At 42.4% G+C, this 25,980-nt stretch overlaps 1 protein-coding gene across 4 annotated transcripts in view; it reads right to left on the bottom strand.

Moving 5' to 3' along the window:
- Window positions 1–2,431: 2,431 nt before the first annotated feature.
- The window catches only part of fermt2 (FERM domain containing kindlin 2), a 43,028-nt gene continuing 19,479 nt past the window's right edge, over window positions 2,432–25,980 (bottom strand). The window contains exons 4-17 of one of the 4 annotated variants that reach the window (XM_030391363.1): window positions 21,640–21,768; window positions 18,702–18,734; window positions 16,816–17,041; window positions 16,547–16,649; window positions 15,767–15,874; window positions 12,707–12,841; window positions 12,086–12,135; window positions 11,356–11,480; window positions 11,118–11,224; window positions 10,811–11,029; window positions 8,163–8,183; window positions 6,419–6,543; window positions 6,083–6,224; window positions 2,432–5,137 (exon numbers count right to left, since the gene is read on the bottom strand). In XM_030391363.1, coding sequence (XP_030247223.1) covers window positions 4,964–5,137; window positions 6,083–6,224; window positions 6,419–6,543; window positions 8,163–8,183; window positions 10,811–11,029; window positions 11,118–11,224; window positions 11,356–11,480; window positions 12,086–12,135; window positions 12,707–12,841; window positions 15,767–15,874; window positions 16,547–16,649; window positions 16,816–17,041; window positions 18,702–18,734; window positions 21,640–21,768 — 1,697 coding nt within the window. In that variant the 3' untranslated portion in view covers window positions 2,432–4,963. The remainder of the gene's footprint in view (window positions 5,138–6,082; window positions 6,225–6,418; window positions 6,544–8,162; window positions 8,184–10,810; window positions 11,030–11,117; window positions 11,225–11,355; window positions 11,481–12,085; window positions 12,136–12,706; window positions 12,842–15,766; window positions 15,875–16,546; window positions 16,650–16,815; window positions 17,042–18,701; window positions 18,735–21,639; window positions 21,769–25,980) is intronic. The other 3 variants (XM_030391364.1, XM_030391365.1, XM_030391366.1) reach the window with 3 other exon arrangements.

Here is a 25,980-nt window from a genome sequence, read left to right as displayed (position 1 = left end):
TAGGTTAAATTTAATCAACTGTGAATGTACCATTTATTATAGATAGTTATTACCCATTGCTGACACTGACATTTCACAACGAACATCGTGGTTGTGCAAGAGTCCAGTCAGGAGTTCACCAAGAACAAGAATTTATCATCTGGGGACCACGACTGTACGAAATTTGGTACCAATCAATCGTTTACATGATGAGTTATCTCACTATATAAGCAAAAACTGCAGCCAGCTGACAGCAGTACATGAGGGGGTCATTCAAATCAATGGGATTCATCCTCTGGGGACCATGAATGTCTGTGCAAAAATGCATGAAAATCATTACCAAATTTACCAAAGTAATTTAGATTTACCGTCTGGAATCATGCATGTTCAAAACCTGGTCAATCCATTGTGTACATGTATATTTCACAAAAATCTATTGAAGTCATCCTCAGGGGACCACGCATGGTCTAAAACCTGCAGGATCTCCTCACTTTCTTTTATCTTGGCAGCAACTTCTAAAACTCCAGCCACCATGAAATGTACTCTGACAATCGCCTTCTCGACAGTGGGTTAGAAAGGGAGGATACAAATTTATCCAGACAAGGTCAAAGCATCGGTCTGAGAGAAAAGACACTTTTCTTCAAGGAAATTTCAAGGCCTACGTGAAACGAGCTAATCGGCACATCTGCTGTCATGTCTGACGTTATCTAAAGCCGTCTGTCCTCTGGAAGCAAAAGGGGGTGACTGTCAGAAACACTTTCCTAGAGAGCGATGCGCTTGACACAAACAATGACTTAAACCGGCTGTGAACTTCAGGAATGAGGAAAGCGTCGCAGCACTTCCTTCAAACTGAACTATGCACTTGATTCAACCAGGAAGCTGCTGCGCTGAATGGCAACAGGTTCTACGTTGCTGCCTGCATTGTGTTACTTCTTTTATGTTTCGACTTCCTGCATTTGAATTGTTTGTGAGCAGCGCAATCTATAAATGTCATCCTCAAGTTTCCTACTGCATTTGCTTTTTTGTCGCATCAAGGCCCCCGTCCTCCTCTCGAGGGTTCTGAGGAATTCCACGTCACTAGGTGGAGCCTTCGTTACGACGTCTTTACATCCAACACTGTGCGAACACAATAGGCCGTGTCCCACTTGAGGAATGGGGAACACAGAGTAGTTACAGGAGAGTAGCCCTTCAAGTGTAAATCCCATTTACGAATGACTCGATTTGCATTGTGCTGCAGACGCTTTTCTTGGAAGCTGCTGCCGTCAAAACCGCCAGTTTAAGTGTTGAATTGAGACTCATCTTCCTCCAGAACAGGATGTTCTTGCAGAAATCAATTCATTGTTCCCACTGCGATGCTGAACACCTCATCTAATCTCTATAACTGACTGCAGGGTGGATACAAACTCGTGGGCTGTTGAAATCGTCATGTCAGCCATTAATGATAGGATACTTCAGGGTCGGGTCTTTCTGTAAAATGGGATGAAATGTGGCCGGTAGCAGAGCAGATGAACACTTTTACATTTGTTTCAAAAAATGTGCCATCAAGGCGGAGGAGTCTGCAGGGTTTTATCGCACCAACCAGATAACAGAAGATTCATTCATTACCTATTGCAGTATTTGATCCAGTGAAATCTTTCATACACGTGGGCTCCAGAATCACACACTGCCAGTGTTACTAACCCTAAATGGAAAAAAGGACAATGATCCGCACCTGTGCTCACACTCGCCTGCATCTTATTTAACCAGTGCTGCCGTTCAACACCAGACATCAGGTGGTGTGAGCAGCTCCCCAGTCATCACGGCCACCAACACCTCCTGTCCCAGCTGCTCAGCAGGTGACAGACGGACGTGTGCCCTGTCCACTGTGGGCAAAAAGCCTGCTGACAGACTTGCCTGCAGGCGTTCGCTGATCTAATCTCCTCCTCAATCTGGCCCTTCAGGTTCTTTCTGCCGGGAACGCCGGGTAAACATGTCAGATTTGGAGAAGTTTGGGAAAGAGGTGGAGAGGTGGGGAGCACAGCTGGTGAAGCACCGCTCTCTAGTGGAGAAACATGACCAGTGCACATGAAGTATGTATGCTATGCAGGAGGCGTGTGGATATGCATGCTATTGTTATGCTATGAATTTTACTTTTCTGTGCACTATGATCAATTCTCATATTAAAAGATTGACATCTAAATTCTAACTTGGGGTACATGAGTATTATATCCTCAACATGGAGGTAACGCTGTCAGCAGGATTTAGTGTAATTAATGATTAATGTCGGGTTGACGATGTCAGTGTAAATAACCTAAATATTTGTTCACTGCTTTCTATGATTTAAATCTATCCTAAGACATTGTTAGTCCCTGTATTTGCATGGGATTTGTTGACAACAGGTATAATATAGAAATCCCACCAGCTGTATCACTTTAAACACTGTTAGGGCAAACGGAAACCAGAGGACACCGTCTTTAAATAAAAATTACTTTATTTTTTAAAATAAATGCATTTTTACAGTCAGAAAACAGAGCAGCAGGACATGCACCGCTGGCTCCTGACACTGGAGGCAAACAAAAAAACAACATCAGAGAAAATAAACACAGACCAGGTTTGGTTTTCTCTTACTTCTGTTCACTTTTGCCGATTTGTCTCAAACTCCAGGGTCTAAACAATGTAGGCTTCCTTCATACGGACATTATTAAATGGCACACTTCATTTAGTGACAAAACCAGATGAATAAGTGAAGATTTTTTTTTTTTTTAAAAGGCAATGAGCAAATCAAATTTGCTGCAGATTAAGTATCACTGTCAGTCTAAAGATTGAGCTAAAAAACACAACTCAGGGCCACGAACGGACATTGTGATCCACAAGTGGTAGAAGAGAAAGAAGAAAAACCAATAAAATGAAGCTGAAATGCAAGAAAAAAAGAGAGCACATTGAGAAGGCATACGTATCTATATTTTAAAAAAAAAAATTACAATATGTACTCGACAAATATCTTAAATCAAACCTGGAGTTTGAGACTAGTGTTATCTTCATATATATTCATATATATCTTCATCTGAAAACTCAGTAAGACCACAACATAAGCAGGCACAATTCTGAATACTACACATGTTGACAGATGGCTTCCCCCCTCTTTCCCAAAAGAGCAGAAAAAAACAAAAAACTGTACAATTCTATAAAATGTTTGTGTTTTTACATTAGTTACAAAAAAAATAATACTTCATTTACTGATCCTTCATACTGAGGACAGGAAAAAAAACGTTGCATATTCATTCTTCAAACTTGGTGACCTTTTGCTGGTGTGTAATGATAAAAACTATAATATAATAATAATAATAATAACAATAATAATAATAATAATAATAATACTATATGGTGTGAGAAACAGAATGGCGATAAAACTAAAAAGGTGGAGCATGGGAGTGATGAGCCCCTCCTGTTATGTAGTGTACATGCACTTAAGCAATGAGGCGTCAAAGGGTTTCAGACCTCTGGATGCAATTCCAAACATGCTGTTGAGATTTAGCAGCTTGTAACTGTGGTCGGAACAGCAGCCATTAACAGACACGTTTGGCAAAGTATGAATGCAGTTTGGCACATGAGGTTTTGAATGTGCACTTCCAGAACAGAAGAGGAAAAAAGCGTTTCCTTCAAAAAAGGGGGGGGGCGGTCTAAAATTCAGGGAGGCATCTTAAAAAGTCATGTCGCTTCTGATATATTTTTTAAATCAAGTTTCTTTTTAAAAGGTTCTTTGTGCAGGATTTGTTTGGATTAAGGGGCAGAAATAGAATATACTATTCAGAATTTTGCTTTTTGTTATGTATAGTCCAGAACAGACACACTTATTTGTAAAACTATAGCATATACAGCTGATTACAATCTGCAACCTCACCGCTAGATGCCACCAAATCCTAGACACTGGACCTTTAAGAAACTCTACATAGACTTTACTAGAACGAATGACTTTTTAAGATGAACTTTTTTTTGCACAGAGGACTTTAACATAAATTGGAAAAAGATGTTCAAACCCACAAAACACTCATCCCAGTGCACTGAACTGTAGTGCGTTTTTCAGACACGCTCACTGTTAGCAGTCTATTAAATACAAAACATAACCGAGGTTCCTCGACGTCACACCTGTCTGCTAGTACAATGAGATTTCAAAATCGTTCTGGCCAAGCTCTGAAACAAAAGACAACGAAAAGCAAAAAAGGAAATTTTAACAACAGCTTATTCATAAACAGGACTTGTATAGTGTCGAAGTGCTTACATGTGACTTCAAAGAGATTAAACCCTTCATAGAGCGGACAGGATGGACATGTAGTGCTGTGATCAGTGGCCACTGCTGTCTGATAAAATCTGTCTTTTAGGATAAATAATTTGATATAGCTGTAAATATCCGTGGCACAACAATTTACGGTAAGTTTTAATGACAGTTTTTCCGTCAGCTCCTTTAGTCCAGTTCTAGAAAGAGAGAAAAAAAATGACAGCGAGAGAGAGAGAGAGAAAGATTCTTTGGGATTAAATCTGATTGGTTTTAAAGGGTTGTCATGGACGTAAGTTGATGGCCATAAGTCCAGGAGGAGAGGAGGCAGGTGGTGGTCGTCGTCATCGTCATCGTCATCGTCATCGTAGGAAAACAGAGAAGCTTCCCTGGTTCAGGGTTTGTGTAAGGCTTCTGCTCAACCACAGGGGTTTTCGAAAAAGTTCATCCATTCACCAGAAAATTAGTGTTGTAACAAATGACCTTGTCAGCGTTAATGCAAAAAAAACCAAAAAACTATAACAATAAAAACTGTCAGCCATGGCGATAGTAGTGCTGTTCTGGACTCATCAGCACAGCCCCAAATGATTTAAAAAAACAAAAAAAACCCACTGAGAAATAGAATAAAATAAACCCCGTACACTGTGGTTCAACCGCCCACCCCCACACCCAGCCACTCCCCCTCCTGGCCCCCTGACCTACAATCGTTGACCCCCGGTGGTTCTGGGCAGCTCAGACCCAGCCACTGGTCAGCTTATAGAACATCTCCTCGTCTAGGGACTCGTTCTGGTCCTTGGCACGCGTGGACAGGAAGATGTAGCCACCGATGAACTCGTGGACCACCTTACAGTCCACCTCGGCGCAGATGAAGGACAGACTGGGCTCGTCTGCAAACTCCACCGTCACCTGGAGCACACAGAGCAGAACACGTCAGTCACGATTCGGTGAAGACAAGTGAAATGTAATCATGCTCCTCCTGCAGACTCTATGAATGAGCCATTACTGTAATTTGTTTGCTACAGATGCGCCATGTTCCCTTTGATTACTTCTGATGGTATCCAGATAATTTCCACATGGGTGGTTTTTCCTCAGGTGAGCAATACTCCAGCGTTGTGGAAGGCTTGCTAGTGCTGCAGATTCAAACAACAAACTGTGTGGCTCTGTGCAGCTTATGAAGCTTTAAGTTAATTTATTTTAATGCCCCAATCAACTTGGCCTGTCTTTTTGTGTTTGCCAATCAAATCACAAACCAAGATGATATTCAATTTACTTTTTAAAATGAGGAAAACCAGAAAATAATTATGTCTGACAACCTGAAAGTTATTTTTGTTCTGATATTCTACTAATTGACTACAAAGAATACTCCCAAAAATGTGGCATATAATTGTAACATTGTCAGACTTACATTAGACAGTTTGCAACAAACAATAATTGTCAAAACAGAAAATCTGTTTTGACAATTATTGTTTGTTGTTTGTTGTTCGATTCCATGTGTCTTCCTAGTCAAAACCTGGTGCCTACCATTACCCACAAAGCAGCTCAGTTGGTCTCAGCTGTGTGTTATGCTAACAGAGGCTAATTTAGCCTTAAGAAGCTAGTCTCAAAGAGATTAGGAGTGGGCTGCACTGGTCTAGTGAGCTTGCATCTTTTTTAACACTTTTCACACTTGCAGTCTTCAGCCCCAACTGATGCTGACTCAAATGACATCACTTTTACATATACATTAGAGTTGAAGGCCTTAAATACTTCCCCTTAATCAACTCAAATTAACCTCCAACACTGAGTGACAATAGCCTAAAAATATCTGGTACAGTATAAATTATATTTAAGGGTATTCGGTGCGTTCCCTACCATCTTGATCTCCCAGTTGACGTTCCACTGTTTCATGTTGCTGAAGCGCCAGGTCTTGATAGCATCTCCAGTGCTGGCATCCATCCGGATCAGACGGTTGTAGGTGATGCCGATCAGCTCCTCCCGCTTTCCACCCTGGAACCTGCAGAGGAGAAGAAGAGGATCCACTGTGAAGTTGTGTAGTTTTGATCATATTTAAATTGCTTCTCCCACATGAGCTCTCATAATGGTTGTTTTACTAGATTTTCCACGTTCAGGGATTTTATCTTCTGGGTAAAGGCATGGATCTGTTATCATAGAATATAAAAGACATTCAACAGGTATGACCAAACGTACTTGGCAAGGAAATGAGTGATTCCAAACTCAGGCAGGGACTGCCACGCCTGGATGAAGCGCATCTTGGCCTCGATGAGACTCATCTGGGCCACGTTCTGGTGGGCTTCAAGGATCCGGGCGGAAATCTGACAAATACACAATCGCACTCATTACACACACAATATTACACTCCAAACTTATAAAAACAAATGCATCTTATTGCCACACTTCAACCACCTGATGCACCCATATCCACACCCACACACATACACACACTAGCACCCACACAAACCCACTGTGTAAACAAGCCGTGGCTGCTTCCATTAAGCCATCAGGACACAAACTGTAAGCCAATAACCAGAGAGCTGTCACAGTAACAGTCTACTTCACACGGCACAGACAAACAAACATGAACCTATGAGCCCCCTGAGGAGCCAGACTAGAGTTAATGAGCCAAAAAAGCTGCCAATCTGCGCGAGTGTGCATGCATGTGTGCATCTCCCTACTGACCCTAAATCCTTTTCAGGGCTGCAGGCACCCGCTCAACTAGGGGGAGCAGTGTATCACCTGGAGTGACCTCCTCTCTAAGAGTTTAAGGGTTATGGATGAGCTTTTCTTAGTTTGTGATCGCAGTATAGAAACCAGCAGACGTAATTTATCCATCGCAGTGAACTTCACTTTGCAAAACTCCTACATGCTTCAGCCAGCTGCTGATTTGCGTTGCATTCTCGAGCTGTATCGTAAAAACAAAATTTAGAAGGAAAAAAAATGATCAAATGTGGGTGTCGGGGATTTGTGGATGAGCTCAATCATTTTGTTGTTGTGCAGAAGCAATTAAGGGACTTGTTGCAGCTTCTCGTAAGCACATCCACATAAAAATAAAACAAAAAACAACAAACAAAAAGATCTTTACTGTGATGGATTACTAGCATGCAAGGTTTATAGTCTTTTCATGTTGTACAGACAGAGAAGTAAAAACACATTAAAGCTTCTCTCGATCTAAAAAAAACTTTTGAGTTGTTTTGAAAAATGGTTGGCATCAGTTTGTAGAATATGGAACTTGAGTTTAATGGGCTAAAACATGCAAAAAGCCTGCAAGGTCCATTTATTTGACAGAATGTCCCTTTTTTGTACCCTCACTGGTTTTCCATACCATTAACGTAGCAACACAAACAGCCAGTGGTTGTATTGATAAGAGGCGCACCGATCCACCTGCCAGGGACTGGAATCGGGCAGTTTTCTGCAATAACGGCTGTGATCGTGACGGGCAGGTCAGTGTCAGACATATCCAATTCATTGCCGGTCACATCTACACATATGCTAACCGCTAACTGACGGATGGCCAATTTTTATTAGTTATTTATTAGCCAGTGTTTTATTTGGAACATACAATTGAGTTTTTCATCAAAAGAAGGTCAGAAAATGTTTGTGTATGCTGTTAATTATAGTTCTTAGACAGAAAGAAATTCAGAATTGGCTGGTCAGACTTTTTAAAAAATTGCAATCGATGCATCTCTATCATGATAGATTAATGTGTCCTTGCATGTGTGATGGCTCCGGAAAAACATTAAACAAATGACAAACACACGAACAGGAAGGATCTATTCTACTGTGACTAACGGCCACTATGACATGACAGCTGTGCTACTGATGGTTAGGTGAGGCGACCCAGACACAAAAAGTGTTCAGAGCTTACACACTCATGCACACACAGAAGGTATCTAAGACTTAAAAAGGCACCCGATGGACACATGACTCAACTTACCAAGTCCCTGATAGAGCCTGGCTGAAGACGGGAGGAGGGAATGGAAGAGGGACACAGAGGAATGAAGGAGGCGCAAACAAGAGGAGAGAAAAAAAGGAAAGATTGGACAAAGAGAACAGGCAGGTAAGATCACTGTCGAAGGGAAAGATCCAAAAACAAAGTAGGAGGTCATAATTATAAAAACAGAAACACAGTGGAGACAGGGGATGTTGGGAGTCATGCAGTATTCAGCCACAGGAGGGAGAGAGAGAGCACAATGGCAGTCAGACTCTGTCATTTATGAAAGAAAAGAGGGAATTTACGCAACGTTTGAGTGGTTCCACGTCCAGGAAGTGGTAGCTGTACATTTCAGGTCTAGATAATGTCTGTTTATTCTTAGCAAGCTTTCACATTGAGGCCATTAAAATAATCACACAGCTTCTTCTTAATTCTCCTTTTAGCCACAAGATGGCGGTGTGTACTAAGCAGCACCGGGACGAAGGAGTGCCATGTCACCGTCCTCCAGGAGTTTATTATCATGTCGCTAATGTTTGCTTTTCTCTGGTGTAAATGTATAGATTTGACCTGAGACAACACTGCTCCAACTAATCTAAAAATTCCTGTGTGTGTGTATCCGCCGGGAGCTGCCGCACGGAAGTCTCTTAGGGCCAGTCCTGAAACAGGAAGTCCAGTTTAAGGGAGGTGGGGAGGGGTCGCGGGCTTTTCCCAGACAGTTTTTCCCGCGCAGCATTCTCGGGCACGACTCATTTCCTGGTGCCCTACGCCCTCTATACGCAAGTACACGTGTGTGTGAGTGTGCGGGCACATACACATACTGTACATAATGCCACTGCTATTTCATGTTGTGCCTGGGGATACCCCTGATCAGAGTGGGACTGGGAAATGAGAAAGAACACTGCCCCAGACAAACGCACACCCTCGTTCTAAAAAAGTCCAGGTCCTGCTCCCTGTTCATGCTAGCTTCTATTCCGGGCAAAGTATTATGTCATGCAGGGTTTTTTTTTCACCATTTGTCCTTCTGAGAAAAACTGACACATGATACATGAGTTTTATGCCTATATTCTAAAGAATATGGGTCTGTGGACAGTGGACTGTGACATCTGAGCAGCTCATGATTTCAACCGAGATAAAACAACAGCGATCATGTTTCGCATTCAATAACCACAGGTCATAAGGTTTTGATGGCACGCAGAATGATTAATGTTTCATCTTGATTTAAATGCTGGGCTAGTTAAGTCTTAGACTGTAGAATATCCTCAGAATCATGTTTCAGATTTACAGGAAAAACCAATGAAATAACTCCTCTAAGGTAAATAACAGTAGAGAAAGTTCCGAGTGCTTGTGGAGCAGAAGCTAACCAAGAAGTGGACCAGTGCTCGTCTCTCTGCCGGACCATCAAAAATAACTAATAATAATAAAAAAAACTCGCCCTCATCGAGATATAATCCTTTAAGAGAGAATCATGACTCATCTAAGAATAGATGTTTTTTGTCAAACCCATAATAGAGGGATTTCCTAAGTGGTCTTAAAAAGGGAGAAAAAGTGACACATAACGAGAAGGAGAACTGAATCTTTCTTGAGCACTTCTGTCATTTTCGGTTCATTCTGAATTTTTAGCAGCACGGTGTGTGAAACCGCAATTTTCTGAACAGTGACGTCCAGGGATTACAGCAGTCCCATATGAATGGGAACACAGAAGTATCGCAGAGACAAAGAACAAGCCTGATTTCTATTGTGGCCCACTAGAAGAACTTGCCTACAGCACACAGACTCAACCAGCTATGTTAACAACCATGAACAGGACCTGAATCAATCTTTCTGTCCACCTCTCACTCTCTTTAGACGTCCAGTATATTTCAGGCTTTGGCCCAGACTGTTCCTGAGTCATCACTTACTGTACCACCAACACCCTCCAAATATCTCTTTAACCTCCTAGCAACATTCCACTTTTCTACTACAACTTAAACAAATCCAGATTGAGTGAGTAAGCTACAAGGAGGTAATACCCTCCTCCCTCCCTCCCTCCCGCACCCATCCCCAGCTAACACGGCTATGGCAGCCGTGTGCTCAGCTGTTCCATTGTACACACACCAGCCTGTTGCTTGCATGCAAATCCGCTGGGCACATTGTGGACTTTACCTAACGCTTGCAAGAAAGTCAATTCATTCTCAGTGTGTAAGCTTCACACCTGGTTGTTAAAATGTTGGCCGCGGTGGCTCCTTATTGTTGTGTTTCGACAAATATATTCTGATTCGCGCCAGATTAATTTATCACCTACATGTTCAATGACTGAGATCTCCACTCTTTTGTCTCCAAGAACAAAGGCTGGAGCAGAGGAAGTATCCATTACAGTCCGACATGAAGCAGCTCTACTGTACTCTTGTTGAGTGGTTTGGATGTCTGCTGTCCTGGTTTCCCCTCGGACAGAGGGTTGGGGGTGGGGAGAAGGAATGGAGGGAAGAGGAGGAGAGTAAAGGAGGGGGGAGTAGAGGGAGGCTGCATTCCAGTGCAAGACAAGCGCGATGCCAGGAGGCGCCCATCTGGGAAGCATCAGACGCTGTTCGTCTAAACTCCACAACCGACTCATCAAACAAGTACACAAGCTCACACAATACACAGTGACAGAAAGACAGTGTGCAAAGGCTTACCTGCTTGTTCTTGTACTTCTTCAGGTAGCGCGGGGACACCAGGCACTCTGGGTTGATGTCTGTGGTGATTGGCTCAATGAACTGAGGGTCAGGGTTCATGTGTTGCATCTTGAGGAAGGACAGAATGTTCTGGACCTCCAGGTTGTAAGAGCTGTCGGCCATGGTCTTGCCTTTGGAGGCCAGGCGACACGCAGCCATCCAATGGGCGTATTGTTTCTCCTGGAGTAGAGGAAAGTCAAACACTGATGTTTAGGAATCGGCCAAAAAGAAAACGATCATAAATGGTGCACTAAAACTCGAGTCTTACTGTGTCACACCGGAGCCAGATCTCATTCATGCCATCAGCCACAGGGATTAGCAACTTGATGTTGAATTTCTGACCCGAGATGTTAACATCTGGAGTTACCTCACAACCTACGCATGGAAGCCAAAATGCAGAGTGGGAGAAGAGGCCAAAAGGTCACACCCTTTCTTTGGAAACACCACCACATGTACCATTAACATTCCTGCATGGATATGAAATGACATCTCTTGTGTGTTCGCACCTCTAAGATTCATTTGGTGAGCAGGTGTCCCATGTGCTTCCTCTTTGCTCTTGTAACAGGAAATTGTGATGTCCTTGAACGTGCACCAGTATTGCTTATAGCCCTTCAGTGTCAGTTTCTTGGGTCTGGAAAATATATAAACAGACGGAGGAAGACATGTTAGACTTCAGATGGAAAAAAAAAACACCCCCTTTTCTTTATTAGTGGTCAAGAGGGAGAGTGGGGGAGGGGAGATCATACAGGAGTACAAAGGAGGGAGGTGAAAAAGAGGGCATCTCAAATGCAATGTCAGTGAGGTGAACAGGAAAAGGAGCCAGCATTGGACGTGAACCTTAATGGAAAACCATTAGAGAGGAAAAGCCTCTTGATATCGCTCCCTGTGGTTTATACATTTTATGAGACAACCACCCCAGGGGCCACCTGCCTGTCAGCAGAGGCTTGAAGCCAAAAATGAATATGGTTAAAAATATGCTTGGTCCAAGTGTAATCACTTTGAAAAGCTAAACTGAAAGCTCAGCCTGCAAATGCCCTTTGGCAAACAATGCTGCCTATTATACTGATGCAAACCAGACAACAGCTTGCTCATTTAGCTCTGAAACCTTTTATTTCCTGCTTCTTTGACAGAGTCAGCATCTTTTGGACAAATGCAATCTTTGCACGCACTCAAGCACAGTTGTTTTTGATAACAGCACAAGTGCATGTGGTCTGGATGAGGTGGCTGTGGACGTACTTGAAGACTTTGACGTAGTCCGCTAGCTCAGGAATAGACGTGATGTCACCCTAACAGGAAAGAACAAAAAAAACACTGTTAGTATGAACCTGGAAAACTTTAATGTTAAAGTGGTCAAAAAGAACCAAAACAATGATCTAAGGCTCAACTCTGTACACTTTCAATGTCACTACTCAGTAGAGCATGCTAAAGAAAACGCTTCTTATGCAATATCTCAGAGCTCAGTTTCCTCCGATAAGCTGTATAAACTTTACAAGTTCTTAAAGCCGGACGGGGCTGCTATAATAATGGACACACATTTTCGACGTGTTCAGCCGGTGCTGGGTTTATTTGCTTAAGTGTCAAATATCTCACACCCCCAGTCTTTTGTCAGATGCAGGCCTCATAAACAACAGTGTGAAACTTAACACTCTCTGGGAAATTCATCGTCATTTCCCCTCCTCACTGTACAGTGTCTGTAAGTTTCCGCTCCTGTTTAATTATCCATGATGACAGGAGACGTCATCATCATACAATAGAGAAACAGAGGGTCAAACGCACTGCCAAGCAGCGACAATTTGGGAATTTGTAACCTGCGACCAAAAGGTATTTCCTGCAGTGAATGTGAAGCTGTTGTCGTACCAGTGTGTTGGACGTCTTCCCTCCCTCCAAAGTGATCTCTAGGTCCGACAGGGCCGCATCCACCTCATCCACCTCCTTCTCGCTGTTATTCATGTGGTTGTCTGAAGACATGATTGACAGCTTGTTGATGTGGTACTGAGAAAAAGAAAGAAACAGTCCCAGTTAGGATAATTTTTCATCTATGTTTGAGCACATTTTCTGTGTAAAACCAGGGATTCTACATATTTACATGGTATTTATAGCACTTCAACATCTGCACCAAAAGATTTGAAAATATTACAGGATAGTGTATGGAGATTCATGAAACTGTTTAATGATTTCAGAACTTTTCACAATCTAATTATCATTATATGCATGACAGCAGAGGCTAGTTGGAGAAAAGTTTATGATTCTGTGAGAAAGATTTCAAGGTCTTTTCACAGCACTGCTATAGCCTACAACCTTCAGGTTACAGAGTGTTTCCATGCACAAGATTTGTCTTCAACAACCATTCCAAGATATCGATGCAACAAAAGAACAGGATGGCAGAGATGGAGATACGCTTTGCTAGAAAATGTTAGCTGTTCCGACACCTTCATCAAAAAAGTTTTATTGATATCTATAAAGTTTCCTGCTATGTGTGCTACCGACACATAAACCCTCCAACTTTGTCTTATAAAAGTGAATTGGTCTGTGATAATTGCCATATAAATACTTTAACATGTGTTGGCATTTATGTTAGCAAGTGCTGCCCAGTATGCACCATTGAGTTTACCAGCGACAAAACAATGATTTTTTTTAACTTTGAAAGAGATGAAGATGAGTTGACTAGTTTCAGGATGAAGGAGAGGGTAAGGTGGCTGGTGATTACCCACTGAGAGAATAGAGCCATATGGTTTGTACAACATGCTCTCTCAGCATGTTTTTTAACTGTAACAGGCTCTGAAAATTGTTTTCCTGTGAACGCATGTTAAACTAGAATAAGAGACATTCTTTAGAAACCTCAAACACTGATTCAACAGGATGGGGCCATTATTGAGAACTCAGGATGTTCCCTAACGACCGTCCGTGACATTTTCCCGGATTTAAACTCAGCTTAAGCACTCAGAAAGCAGTCCTACATAGACACAATTTATTTCATTAAGGTTTAGACTGCCGGACAAAATGTTATATCTTAAGAGCCATCAGAAAGTTTTCAACATATTCTTCAATTACAAAATCATATTTTTAAATGCTGCTAAAATGTGATGCTCGTTGTGACATGCATTATGAACAAACAATTAAACAAATAAAGACAAAATCTTAAAGGAATATGCCTGATTATTGAATCATGTCATCATCTAATTCAATGTGTACATTAGAACATAACACAAGATTCATTATTCTGGTACCAACGAGTGAGGGTAGTAACATTTTAGACAGACTAATCGCCCACATTGCTCCTGAAAACCTGACCATGTTTCCCTCTCAGTGTGAGTCACAGACACTAAATACAACTTGTTGACAAATGGCATTTATAATGTCAACCCCTCAACAACCCCCCACTAATATATGAATGAACAGCTGTTGAGAGAGTGAGAGATACAGAGGCAGAGTTTGAGGGAGATATGTGAGGCTTTAACCAGCTACGGTTACAGAATGTGGGACAAAGGGCTCGACATGACGCTCCACTCCTCCGCTTATTCCACCCTGAAAGTCTTTTAAAAACTGGGGGGAGGGGGTTGTTTCCGGTTCGGGTTTATGAGTGGCTGAGATACAAAGTCCAACCTATGCCCCTAAGGTCGGTCACTTTTTCTTGACTCCCAACTACCTCATTAATATTTACCGGCAACATATAACACCCAGATGATAGCATCATAGCAACATACTGGTCGTGGACAATCATGCTCTTTATTTAGACCCTGTGTATCACCAGTGAAACATTAGCTAAAAACCCCTGAGCTCATAGTATCCAGCTGAAACATAGTAGCAGCTACAAAACCGCTAACAGACAGGTAGTGACAGAGTGGCTGCCAGTCTAAACACCCAACTCGGATTAGCATCTCTCTCAGGAAGAGTAACACGAAACCAGTTAAGTGTAATTATAACCGGTCTGATGAAACACACCTTACACCTCTGAGTGTAAGAGGGCTTTTAGAAGAATGCGAGCAGGTCTATGAGACAGGGTCTCGCTGGGGGGTCGGGTGGTCTGGGCCGAGGCACTGGGTGCTGTGGCCCGAGATGCTCTATAATTACCCCGGGGGTGAGGACAGGGTGGCGTCCTCAGGTCTTGGCACTTGCAGTTTATGAGGGTCAGGAATAGCATGTGCACCACCCCCAGGGTACAGGGGGCTACCTGAGGAGGCTAAAGGGCGTCACATCTGTATATCACTTCCACTGCTTCCCATTTCTCCTCCTCCTTAGACTGGACTCAAAAGAGTAATTCGTGTGTTGACTTGATTTCTGTGAATTTATAGTCCAGCTCTTCGGCAAGCTGCCTCAAGGTTTGAAGGATAAGGATAAACATAGGATAATTTGATGTTGTAAGAATACATCGACATGAACATTTAGGAAAACTAGGATATAATGTTTCATTTTCTTCGTCTGATGACTCACTTGGTCTGGTTTCCAGGCATTAAACGTGACACTTGCCTCACGTAGATAAAAAGTGGGGTACATTAATGTCTTTCAAGTTAATTGCTTTCATTATTCATTAGAATATTTTTTGTTCAAAAGCCTAATGACTCTTCTTTTTCTGTTAACTATGAGTCAGAAATAAAAAGGTAATTGATTGAGATTCAGGCAAATTGAGAAGCCCATTGGGAATTATGTTTGATAATGCCCCCATTAACTCCTTCTGCATCACTGTACAATAGCCAAGTTTTAATATGCATGCAGCAGCAGAACTGGCAGCCACATGGCTCAGCTCTGGGCCGGAAGCCCATCCAATTCATTAGCTTGCGGTTGAAAAGGCAATGTGCCCATCGACGAACGAAAAGAGGACTGCAGGTCTTCAGATTTCAGACCCTGACACAACAACGCTGTAACAGGAAAACTGAGATCAGGCATTCACACACAGAGACACACACACTCTCTCTTTACCTGCAGGGCAGCAAACATCATCATTTCCTCCTCCGTGCACTCAATTTCCTCCAGCAGGATAGCCCACTTGGCCTGTTCATAGAGCTGGTTCACTCGGATGGCATCATACTGTGGAGAGATGTTAACAACCAAACAAACAAGCTGTGAGTAAACACAGTCTCAAGCTCTCTGATACACACAAACTATATTTGGAAGAATCACTAATAAGAAGTCATATGTGGCATCATGACTGTTTTTTCAAAAACAGAGTACTGCACCAGCTTAGCACCGATTTCTACAACACTGCTGGCTTCGAGCCTTGGGCAACTACCCTAAAGTAGAGATGAGTAGTGGGCTACAAAAATATGGTAAGATCTCTTCTTCTAACTCCATCAATTTTCATTTTTTAATTGATGATTTAAAAAAAGGCAATTTATCAGGCTTTGCACAGCTTCCTCATGAGCCACAAAAAGGTTTTATACAACTTTTTCACATTTTAAGAAGTAGACGTGTAAACAGACTTAGATGTGTAAAGATGATGGAGGTCCCTGTCAAAGTATGTATATTTTTACCTTTATTGGCTCCAACATCAATAAAATCATTCTTAAAAATGATCTAGCGTTTGACCAGAATCACACTGACGAACATGCCTGTATTAGCATCTAAGATGGCTGTGCTCACTGGGGACCCTATTACACAACTCTAATAAGGAGTCATTTACTGGCAGATTATGACCTTTACAAATGACCTTAGGGATTCCATTTTCAGGCTGAAACTGTATTGTTTGTGTGTGGGACGCACCTTAGGGTTGAGGTCAAAGAAACTGTGGTATTTGAACCTCAGCAGCAGCACCTCATTCTCCTTTACATCCTGCTCCATCAGAGACCTGGATGAGTCCAACCACCTGTACACAGAAAATTAATATACCTTCAGAGACGATCTCTCTACAGCCTTCTGCAAGTTTTTTGATCAGCTGCACAGCTCTTAATATACTCCAATCCCACCACAGCACTTTCTGACTATGAGCAGTTTTACCAAACCACCAAACCACAAAGCAAAGTTCATCTCACCCCTGGTTGATTTTGGCTTTATCCAGAAGGGACTGGGGCTTGTAGAGTTTGACCAGGATGTCTGGTGAGGAGATTGGCTGGCTGACAGCGAGGATGCTGGGATTGCCCTCAGAGAGGGGGCTGTCCCCGAACCAGGCAGAGGTGGGCGACAGTGGGCTGCCATCTCTGGAGTCATAGGTGGGGGTCATAGTCTTACTGTACAAGCCAGGGCTGGAGTAGATGCTCCCTGAAAACAAATAGCCACCAGTTAGTCCCTTAAAATCACATTAATGTAAAGAAGAATATTACTTGCATAACTTGGACATGAATCTAACTGTTGTTTCACACTTAATCATCAGTCTGTAAGAAGTGCACATTCACAAATACTATACATCTACAAAAACAGCATCACTAAGTGGAAACAGAGGGGTGTACACTTTTCAAACAGCACACACACACACACTTGCAGCCTAGCCAGGCCAGCTAGCGGTCAACATCACCACGTGACTATCAGCCCACACTTTGCAGATGAGTGGCTTCAACAATGTCCTCCTGCTGATGGCGGGATTGATGTGGATCAGCATGCAGATGTTGCAGAGCATGATCGGGGTCGCCCACTTACTCACAGTCAAAAAACCTGCAGGAATGCACTGCACACAGCAAACTACTGCACAATGCGCCACAGAGAGGAGAGAGGGAACAGAAACATACGGGAGGAGGACACATGGAATATGATGAAACCATGTTTTATTTTTATTTTTATGAAACACAACTTCATTGAAAAAAGGAATTTAAATGTTTAAGTATCTGTCTATTTTCCTTTTAAATTACTCTGGATTTTGGCAGAAACAAGCTGTTTGCACTTCCTGTTGGTTGGCCTTGTGGGAGCATTTTTGGCCCCATACCCCTCCAGTCCCTCTCTCCCTCTGCAGGACCTAGGTCAAGAAGCAACACTGGCTAAACCACTAAATCCCTTCTGAAATCAGGAAGTGGGCTTGGTTTGTGTTTGTGAGTGTGCACGTGTGTGTTTGTGTTTGCGAGCTGAGGTCATGAGAACAGGGTGCAGGGCTATGGCCACCCATCCCTTGTGGGGGGGGGGAAGGGAGATTCAGTGGTTCCTTCAAGGTTTTTTTCGCCAATGCCGAGTTCATCGGGTCAGGGAGAGTACTCCCATCCACCATAGAGTCTCTCTTGAGGAATCCCAAATATCCAGAAAGATGTGTAACTGGAAAGCTGGCAGCCCATTAAAAACACAACAAGGCCTCCCTTCCATCCTGTTTACGGACTATCTCATACAGACGAAGAGGCACAAAGAATGTCAGCATGACTTGACTCCCTAATGCTCCCACACTGGGGATTCATTGAGGGTTTAGATGGATGGAGCTCGACCACCACCGGCTGTTAAGACTAGAAGTAAACCAAGAGAGGGTTGTCAATAAATGAAAGTGTCTCTTGTGGATTCGATTTTTATGTAAAGCTCGTCGTATGTGGTCTATTGGTTGTGGTGTATATTCAGGATTACATGGACCAACAGGAGTTATCCTATAATGAAGAAACTATAGCAAAATAATTCATGACCGTCTCAGTAAACACCACTTTCACAAAAAGTGATAAGCTATCCTGCAAAACAGTCAGCAGGCACAGTGAGCAGGCCTCAAGTGAGCTAATTTCTAATGAGAGGCAAAGCGTCTATCATGTGACAACCCGAATCAGCTGACTTCCTCTGTGCAGGGGCAGTCAGGTGACTCGGCTGCTACTCCCAAAGGTTACACATGTCATGTGACCTCAACACTCCAGCTCCAGCTGAGGGAGGGGCGGTTGAGCGGTGGAGGGAAGGGAGGAAGGGGAAGGCGAGGGCGAGGAAGCAGTGCCGAAGAGTAAAAGGACAGAGGAAGAGGAAAGCTTACCTTTGACAGGTCCGATGTATATTATCTCAGAGGCTAGGATGAAAGGAGAAGGAGTAAGAGAGGGAAAGACAGGAAAGAAGTGGAAGGGAAGAAGCGAAATGGGAACAAAACATCAAGTGGCCAGATTTAGGATACTGAAAACTCTACGAGGACAGGAGGAAATAGAAAAAGACAAAAGTAGAGAAATACAAGAATAGGGAGATCCGTGGCATTTCCACGGGCACTGCCAACTGCTCGCCTCAAAGTGGGCGATGACTCAGTTTACCCTCTTTCTCAGAGGGAGGTCACCCTGGAATGACTAGTGAGGTTCTGTCGTTTTCCATCCACCCCATTCATAGCAATCCAACGCAGCATGACTGATTGAAAACACAGGCGAGGCGTTGGTAAACGTGACCAAGCCCTGCATGTATAAACTGCAGCACAAATAGAAATCACTGGCTCTCTGAGGTAGGTCATTCTCCACACTGACAGCAGAGATAATTAGATACAACAGTCACGTCAAGCTGTGGTAGAACCCAGAGGGACTCAATGGACTGGCATCATGGCCAACATCAGTCCAAATTGTGACAACAGCTGAGGATTAGTAACATGTTTTTTTTGTTGTTGGTTTTTTTTTTTTAAGTAAAATGACCAATTCTGAGGGCACTTAACATGACAGACAGACAGACAGGTGACATGGAGTTCTATACAATAAACAGTACACTGAAGAGGTTGAGGTTTTGGAAAAAGATTGCCAGTCCTAAAGTATAATCCTATTATAAAGTATATAATTATCCTGTGGGTAATGGGGGCGGGACTTGATCAGCTTTGGCTTCTCCCACTTTTCCCTTTCGGCCATGTGTATTGTATTATTTGAACAATGATGAAATGTGATGTTTATGAATTGACATGCCCGAAATAAACAACATAAATAAAAATAAATAAATAAATAAATAAATAATTGGTCACAAATCACCATCCACCCATGTCTGTTCTCAGGTTTGATGTGCAGTACATGTCCAGTACTCTGCTGGTAAAACAAATTGATAATAAGAAATATAATAATTCTTTATGTTGTAGCTTAGATACTTCGATGCAGTGTCAACTATAAACAAGTTACCTTGAACATGGTTCAGCTGAAAGACAAAAGGCCACTGAAAGCAAAGGTTAGTGGGGAAAAATCTAGCTGAATAATGATCATTTTCATTACCAGATGAACAATTATGAAGTGAAAAAGTAATTTTAAAAAGTGCAAATCACGAGTTCCTAAAGTTTAAGGTGATCAAATGTCTTGTTTTGTCCAAATAATCCAAAACCCAAAGATATTCAGTTTTCTATCTGAATCTAAGAAGACTCAGAAAATCAGATAAAAACTCATCTGAGAGGCTGGATTCCATGAATTCTTGTCATTTCTTGCTTGAAATTGATTAATGGATTCATCACTGCAGCTCTAAATATGATTAGAGTATCCAAAAGAATTTTCTCTAATCAGTAAGAGCATGGTGAGGAGAAGTGAGCCCTTCTTTATTTCATCTCTACTGTGCCGTGGAGTGTACAGAAGGAGTTGGCTGTACAGTTTTGCGGTTCTGACTGCATCGCTGCCTCTCTGCAAAGACTTGTGATTCCTATCAGGTGACCTGAGCGGAGCGGTCAGTCCTCCACTACAAGGGACAAATAACGCCTTACAACTTGGAAATGAGATAAACTCTCTGACTGAAGCATGCGATCTAATCGGGAGGAGACAGGAAGTGTGTATCTGTGTGTGCACGCTCACACGCAGGGAGACAGTGACAGTAAACAGATTTTGCACATTCCTGCTGAAACTCTGTTTCTCTGCACCACCTTAGAGTGTGACCACAGTCCTCCAGCGAAAAACAAAATGTTTCCTGATGAAGCCTTGAAATTTCATGATGCAACTTTGGGTGTGATCATCATGTGCTGCTCATAAAAATGGAATGTTGCTGCTTTTTTGTTATTTCCATCCATGGGAAATAACGTAAATACAAAATCTGAAACTAGCATCGAAGTCAGCAAAATTCATTTTTTCGTGAGAGAATTGTGATGGTTGACCGAGCTCACAGCGACTGTTCAGGCCTCTTTCCACTCAAACGGGAGTATATATATATATATAAATATATATATATATATATATATATATATATATATATATATATAAATAAATGTATGTGCATGCTGAGCTGAGTCTAAGACACCAACGGACAGACCAGAGGCCGGAGAAGAAGAGACTCAATCCACACAATGAGTCCCATTGAGTCTGTCTCATAGAATTAGCCACTTTGCTTAATGCTAACTCTGTGACAGCAGCACAGCCTGTTTTGTTCTGCTCCACCCCTCTCACATGGTTGTAACTCTCCCATCACTGGCAGAAGGAGGGAGGAGAAGGAGGGCCAGTAGAAGTGCAGTCGTGTAGCCTGGTTTGGGTTTAAAATGGCAGCGTGACCAACTATGTGTGGAATCTCAACCATCCTTGGTCCTCCCTGCCAAGGAATCGGGAGCCGGGGCTGCGGATCCCATGCAGGCCTCAAACTCACACATTCATATTTGGTCACTAGAAGCACAGTGCAGCAATCTGGAGTTATCTTAGCGGTTCGAGCACCACAGGCGCAATTAGGACGCAAAAAAGAATGGAGGATTCTCCACAGTGGCCAGTGAAACCTGCTATTCAACCTGCTGCTTGAGGGAAATGAGATTATAACTTTCTACAATGAAAAACAAAAAAAAACCCCAACGCTACATAATTACTTCAAAGTAGATCTTGAACCTTTAAACTGAAGTTTGCAGGAGCCAGATCTCTTCCAACACGCCATCTTAACATGTGCATAAACTTCTTTTTTTATTTCAAGGAAGACATGTATTCCTTCCCTTTTACCATTCACCGATTCCTTTGAGCAGAGTGTAAGAAGTGCTTCCACGTAGGAAATGCCATCCATCAGCTCACCTGATCCAGGGGTTAACAGCGGACCCTCCAGCTCCAGATCATCCTCCTCCGCCTCCTCCAGCTTTTTCTTCTTCTTCTTGGGATCACGGGGCTTACGCAGTAGAGATAGCTCCTCTGGGTGGCGGATATCTGGAGGGAGAGAGAGACAGAGAGCAAGAACGGTCATTTCATGCCACATAAACATAAGCTTGCCTCACAACAAGTCACTTAAAAGCAAGTCATTTGTGTTGTTTCAACTAGAGGCTTCAAATAAACCACATGACCTCTTGCAAAAGCGTGCAGACAATGTAGGCGAATACGGTAAAATGAAGTGGACATTCACAAAAAAAAAATTTGAGGTTAAAAAAAGCCAAAGTGTAGGAGAAAGCCAAGGGACAGAAGAGATGGGTGAGAATTATAGACAGCTGTGCACACGAGGGGTGGAAAATTTCAAATCCCTTTTCTCATGGCCCCAACAAATCTCGCTTTAACTGTAATCCCCAACTGAAACATGGCAGACACAACCTCCATCTCCTCCTTACCCCCTTTTCCTTCGACTTTTCCTCTCGCACACACACACACACACATAAAAACAGAACTCAGTTGCTGTTGGCGAGTAATAAGACAGCGCAGCTTTCACAAAAGGCAACAAAAAGTCATTCTTGAGGATACAGAGATGCTGTAAATGAAATAAACAACCACATCCCAACTGTGTGCGAGCAGGACAGTAAGACATATAATGACTAAAACAGAGCTGCTTCTTTCCCTTCTGGGTTGGAGACCAGGGAACCATCACTCAGCACCTCGATGATGTTTTAAGACGGGATGGTTCTGATGCGAGCAGTGAGATGGCCAGAATGTGTCAGGACTAGAATAGATGGTGCTAGTCTAGAAGCGAAGCACATCTGGATCCTCAGCTGGATTTATTTTTCTCTCAGAATTCCATATATATTAATTAAACAAGCTTATTTTTTGGGAGCCTTCTTTGTTATTTTCACCTTGTTAATGTGCAGACCAGTTGCCAAAATATTCACTTTCTCACGTCCACTGAGATAAGTCTAAAGATGAAGGATTGGAAAGGTGTTGCAGGCTGATTGGACAGGTTGCAGAGGGTGTTGAGGACAGCACAAGCACAAGGGGAGAGAGAGAACGTCTTGGCTTAGTGAGAAATCTTGTTTAGTTTGTGTAACTAAAGCAAAAGCATTCCAGGAGTTTTAAGAACTACCAGATGGGAGCTCACCCTCTCTCTCTCTCTCTCTCCCTCTCTCCCTCCTCCTCTATTCCCGCTCTGCTGCAGTGGTGAAGCACAATCCCTGTGCCCTTATACAGCCATGTGAGCTGCAGGCGTGCTGCCGAGCTTTAGCCCCATTGAGCCAAGCGAGGAGGCCAAACACACACACACACACGCACACATGATGAAGTGTGTATCAGACTGCCTGCATACGTGGGTAGGACTGTGTCTCCTGTTGAGGCACTGCAGAGGCATGTGGCATTTTACTACGATGTCACTTAGTCGTTCAGGCTTATGACCTCATCGTCACAAAGGAACATACCTATGAGCAATACCAAACTCATACGTAGGAAAATGTCTGATGATGAATTATCTCCGTGAAACTTACATAGCATAACTTCTATTAAGGTGGACACAAAACCAGAATTTTAAACTTCAATACAATATAGTAAAATAAAAAAAATGGATACTCTATTCTCCATTTCTATCTTTGTTCTAATCTATTTTTCTTCCATTTTTAGAAAGTGTCAGTAGAGAAAAAGTTACTGCACACATACTAACACATTTGTAATAATTTTAATTCACAGTCTTATTATAATAGTCTCTATCTATCTATCTATCTATCTATCTATCTATCTATCTATCTATCCATCTATCCATCCATCCATCCAAGTCCTTAATCACTATATATCAAAAGTGTGACTCAAAAAGATAGATATGGGACAATATGAACATTTCCTGTCATGGTTATAATGACCAAAATAATTGCAATTCACAATATCATCCCAATAATAAGCATAAAGCTTTAAAGCTTTTAAAAAAATGGCAATAAAAGTTAGTGAAATCACTTGACTGGAGGTGAGAGGTTGAATACATTTTAACACATCCGATTTAACCTTTTTTTGTGGAAAAGCCATGCTGACAGGTTTAGGGATTTAGAATGACTGAAAAGATTTCAACTCCACCTTTATGGCAATTCAAAATAATCTAGAAATCCATACAGGAATGTATGCTTGCGTGCTAGATATTCACGATTATCGTGATAATGCAAACTCAGCATGGTCAACCCATCTAGCTTAAATGTTTGTTTTTTATCACGATCCACAACAATATCTTTATTGTTTCTGCTCAAAGGCAATTGTTTTGGCCACAAAATCTTCATAAAACCATGACTCAGTGTGGTAACAATCGACTTCCTGTGACAGGTTTAGAATCCATCAGAGGAAGAGGGAACAAAAGTACAAATGCGCATGTAAAAGTAATATTCGAGGCACCCTGGAAAACAAAAGGAAGTGGGAAAAGAGTGGGTGGTGTAAATAAATTGACAGACGTGCGTTTTTTTCCCATGAAGAAAGTGGAGGCGTAGTCGATATGACGGAGATTTCAAGTCTGCTAAAGTATGACTATCATCAAAAACACAGCGATAAAGATGACTAAACGAGGCCAAGGAGTAAATACAAAAAACACTCACCTCTACTTGTACTTTTCAGTGAGAGGCATGATAGACTCAATTTCTGCTGACAGTAGAGTGTTGAATGTTTGTAGCGATAATTCAAGAATCGTGATCTGGTGGGAAAAGACTACTCCCACACTCACCACATACATGTGGCTGGTGTCAGAAGTGAGGAGGAGGACGTTTGAGTGATGGTCACAGTGCTTACAAAAGCTGGTTGAATTCCATTATTAGAAATGACACCTTAGACAATAAGACCCAAATCTTCCTTCCTGCAGACATGTGGCAGTAACCGGGCCTGGAGCCAGAGGAGAGAAGGGTTGACTGAGAGCCAGCTGGGCTTGCAAGATCTACTCCTTGGAACACATGATTCACTGCAGTGAGTAAGGCCAGCCGCAGAAGAATCACAAACACCGTCACAGTCTAATTTTACAGCACTAAAGTTTACCGTGCAAACAGTTTAAGACCCTACATGGACAAAAGAAATTAAAGAGGAGTGATTTCACCTTCTTTTCCCCACTGAGTACTTCTCAAAGTTGTGCGGGGGGTCCTCATTAGTCTGCAAGGCTGACTGATCAATACTCAAGAGCAAATAAATCAAAAGGTTTGTTCCAAGGCAAACAACGGGTAAAAAAAAATGACTCATACAGTCACAGTCCGATGGGAAATGTTTAATAAGAATGATGATGGTGTTGATATTTTATGTTTAAGGATTCTACCTGATGGAAAAAATTCAGATTTTAGACATTTAGTGCGAGTTAAGCGAGGCTATGATCAAGTACAAACACATATCTATCTATCTATCTATCTATCTATCTATCTATCTATCTATCTATCTAACTAAACAGCAATCAATAATGACCGAATGCCTAGTTGCCTGTCTAACCGCATATCTGCCTGCCCATGTGTACTCTGCATGTGCACTCATTGCTCATGACCGGTCAAAGGGGATGTACCGCTGATACTAATAGTAAGCCATTCGCACAAGAACGACAGAGACGGCACAGCTCAAATTTCCCACTAGCATGCTGCTAGCTTGACAGTGCTGAGTAATAACATTAGCCATGTGCTTTATTTACATTCATTAAGAGAATTGAGACACTGGCTAGTTGGATACGGTGATGTGCTGTGCCACAGTACACAGTAACTGCCAGGTCAGGTAGACTGAGGTTGATCATGAAGGCTATTTTGCTCCATCTATGTATTTATTAGAATGAAAAAACCTGAAACGGCTTGCGGAACGAACTCACGGATCACAAATAGCTGGCGAACAAAAGCTATAGGTCAGTCGGTGTAGTCAGTCAGTGCACATTCATGTGTTTTGTAGCAGAAATGCCTGAGGGGAGGGTGTTTTCTTCGGTTTGGATACTTACAAAATCTAGCTTGCTCTGGTTTCTCGAATGGTACCAACTCCAGCAGCTTAATAAGAGTGTCAGAGGTTCTCCTCATCGATCAGACAGGAAGCTAAAAAGGTACTAAAAAGGCCCCCATAAAGTGGATAATAATGCACTTCAATTTTAGAGCTGAAGGTGAAGCCAAACCACACTCCTCCTGTGTTGTGACAACAGTGACCAGCACACTCGGGCCAGTCAAGCAGACCACAGGTTGATGGGCCATAAATCTGCTGGACCAAAATGATGAAGAAACAGTCCCATATGTCTAAAAAGGTCTGTGCAGG

Source organism: Sparus aurata, chromosome 16 (genome assembly GCF_900880675.1).
Source record: "Sparus aurata chromosome 16, fSpaAur1.1, whole genome shotgun sequence".
Lineage (NCBI taxonomy): Eukaryota > Metazoa > Chordata > Actinopteri > Spariformes > Sparidae > Sparus > Sparus aurata.
The sequence above is the reverse complement of the archived record's forward strand: the minus strand, read 5'-3'. Positions and strand labels throughout refer to the sequence as shown.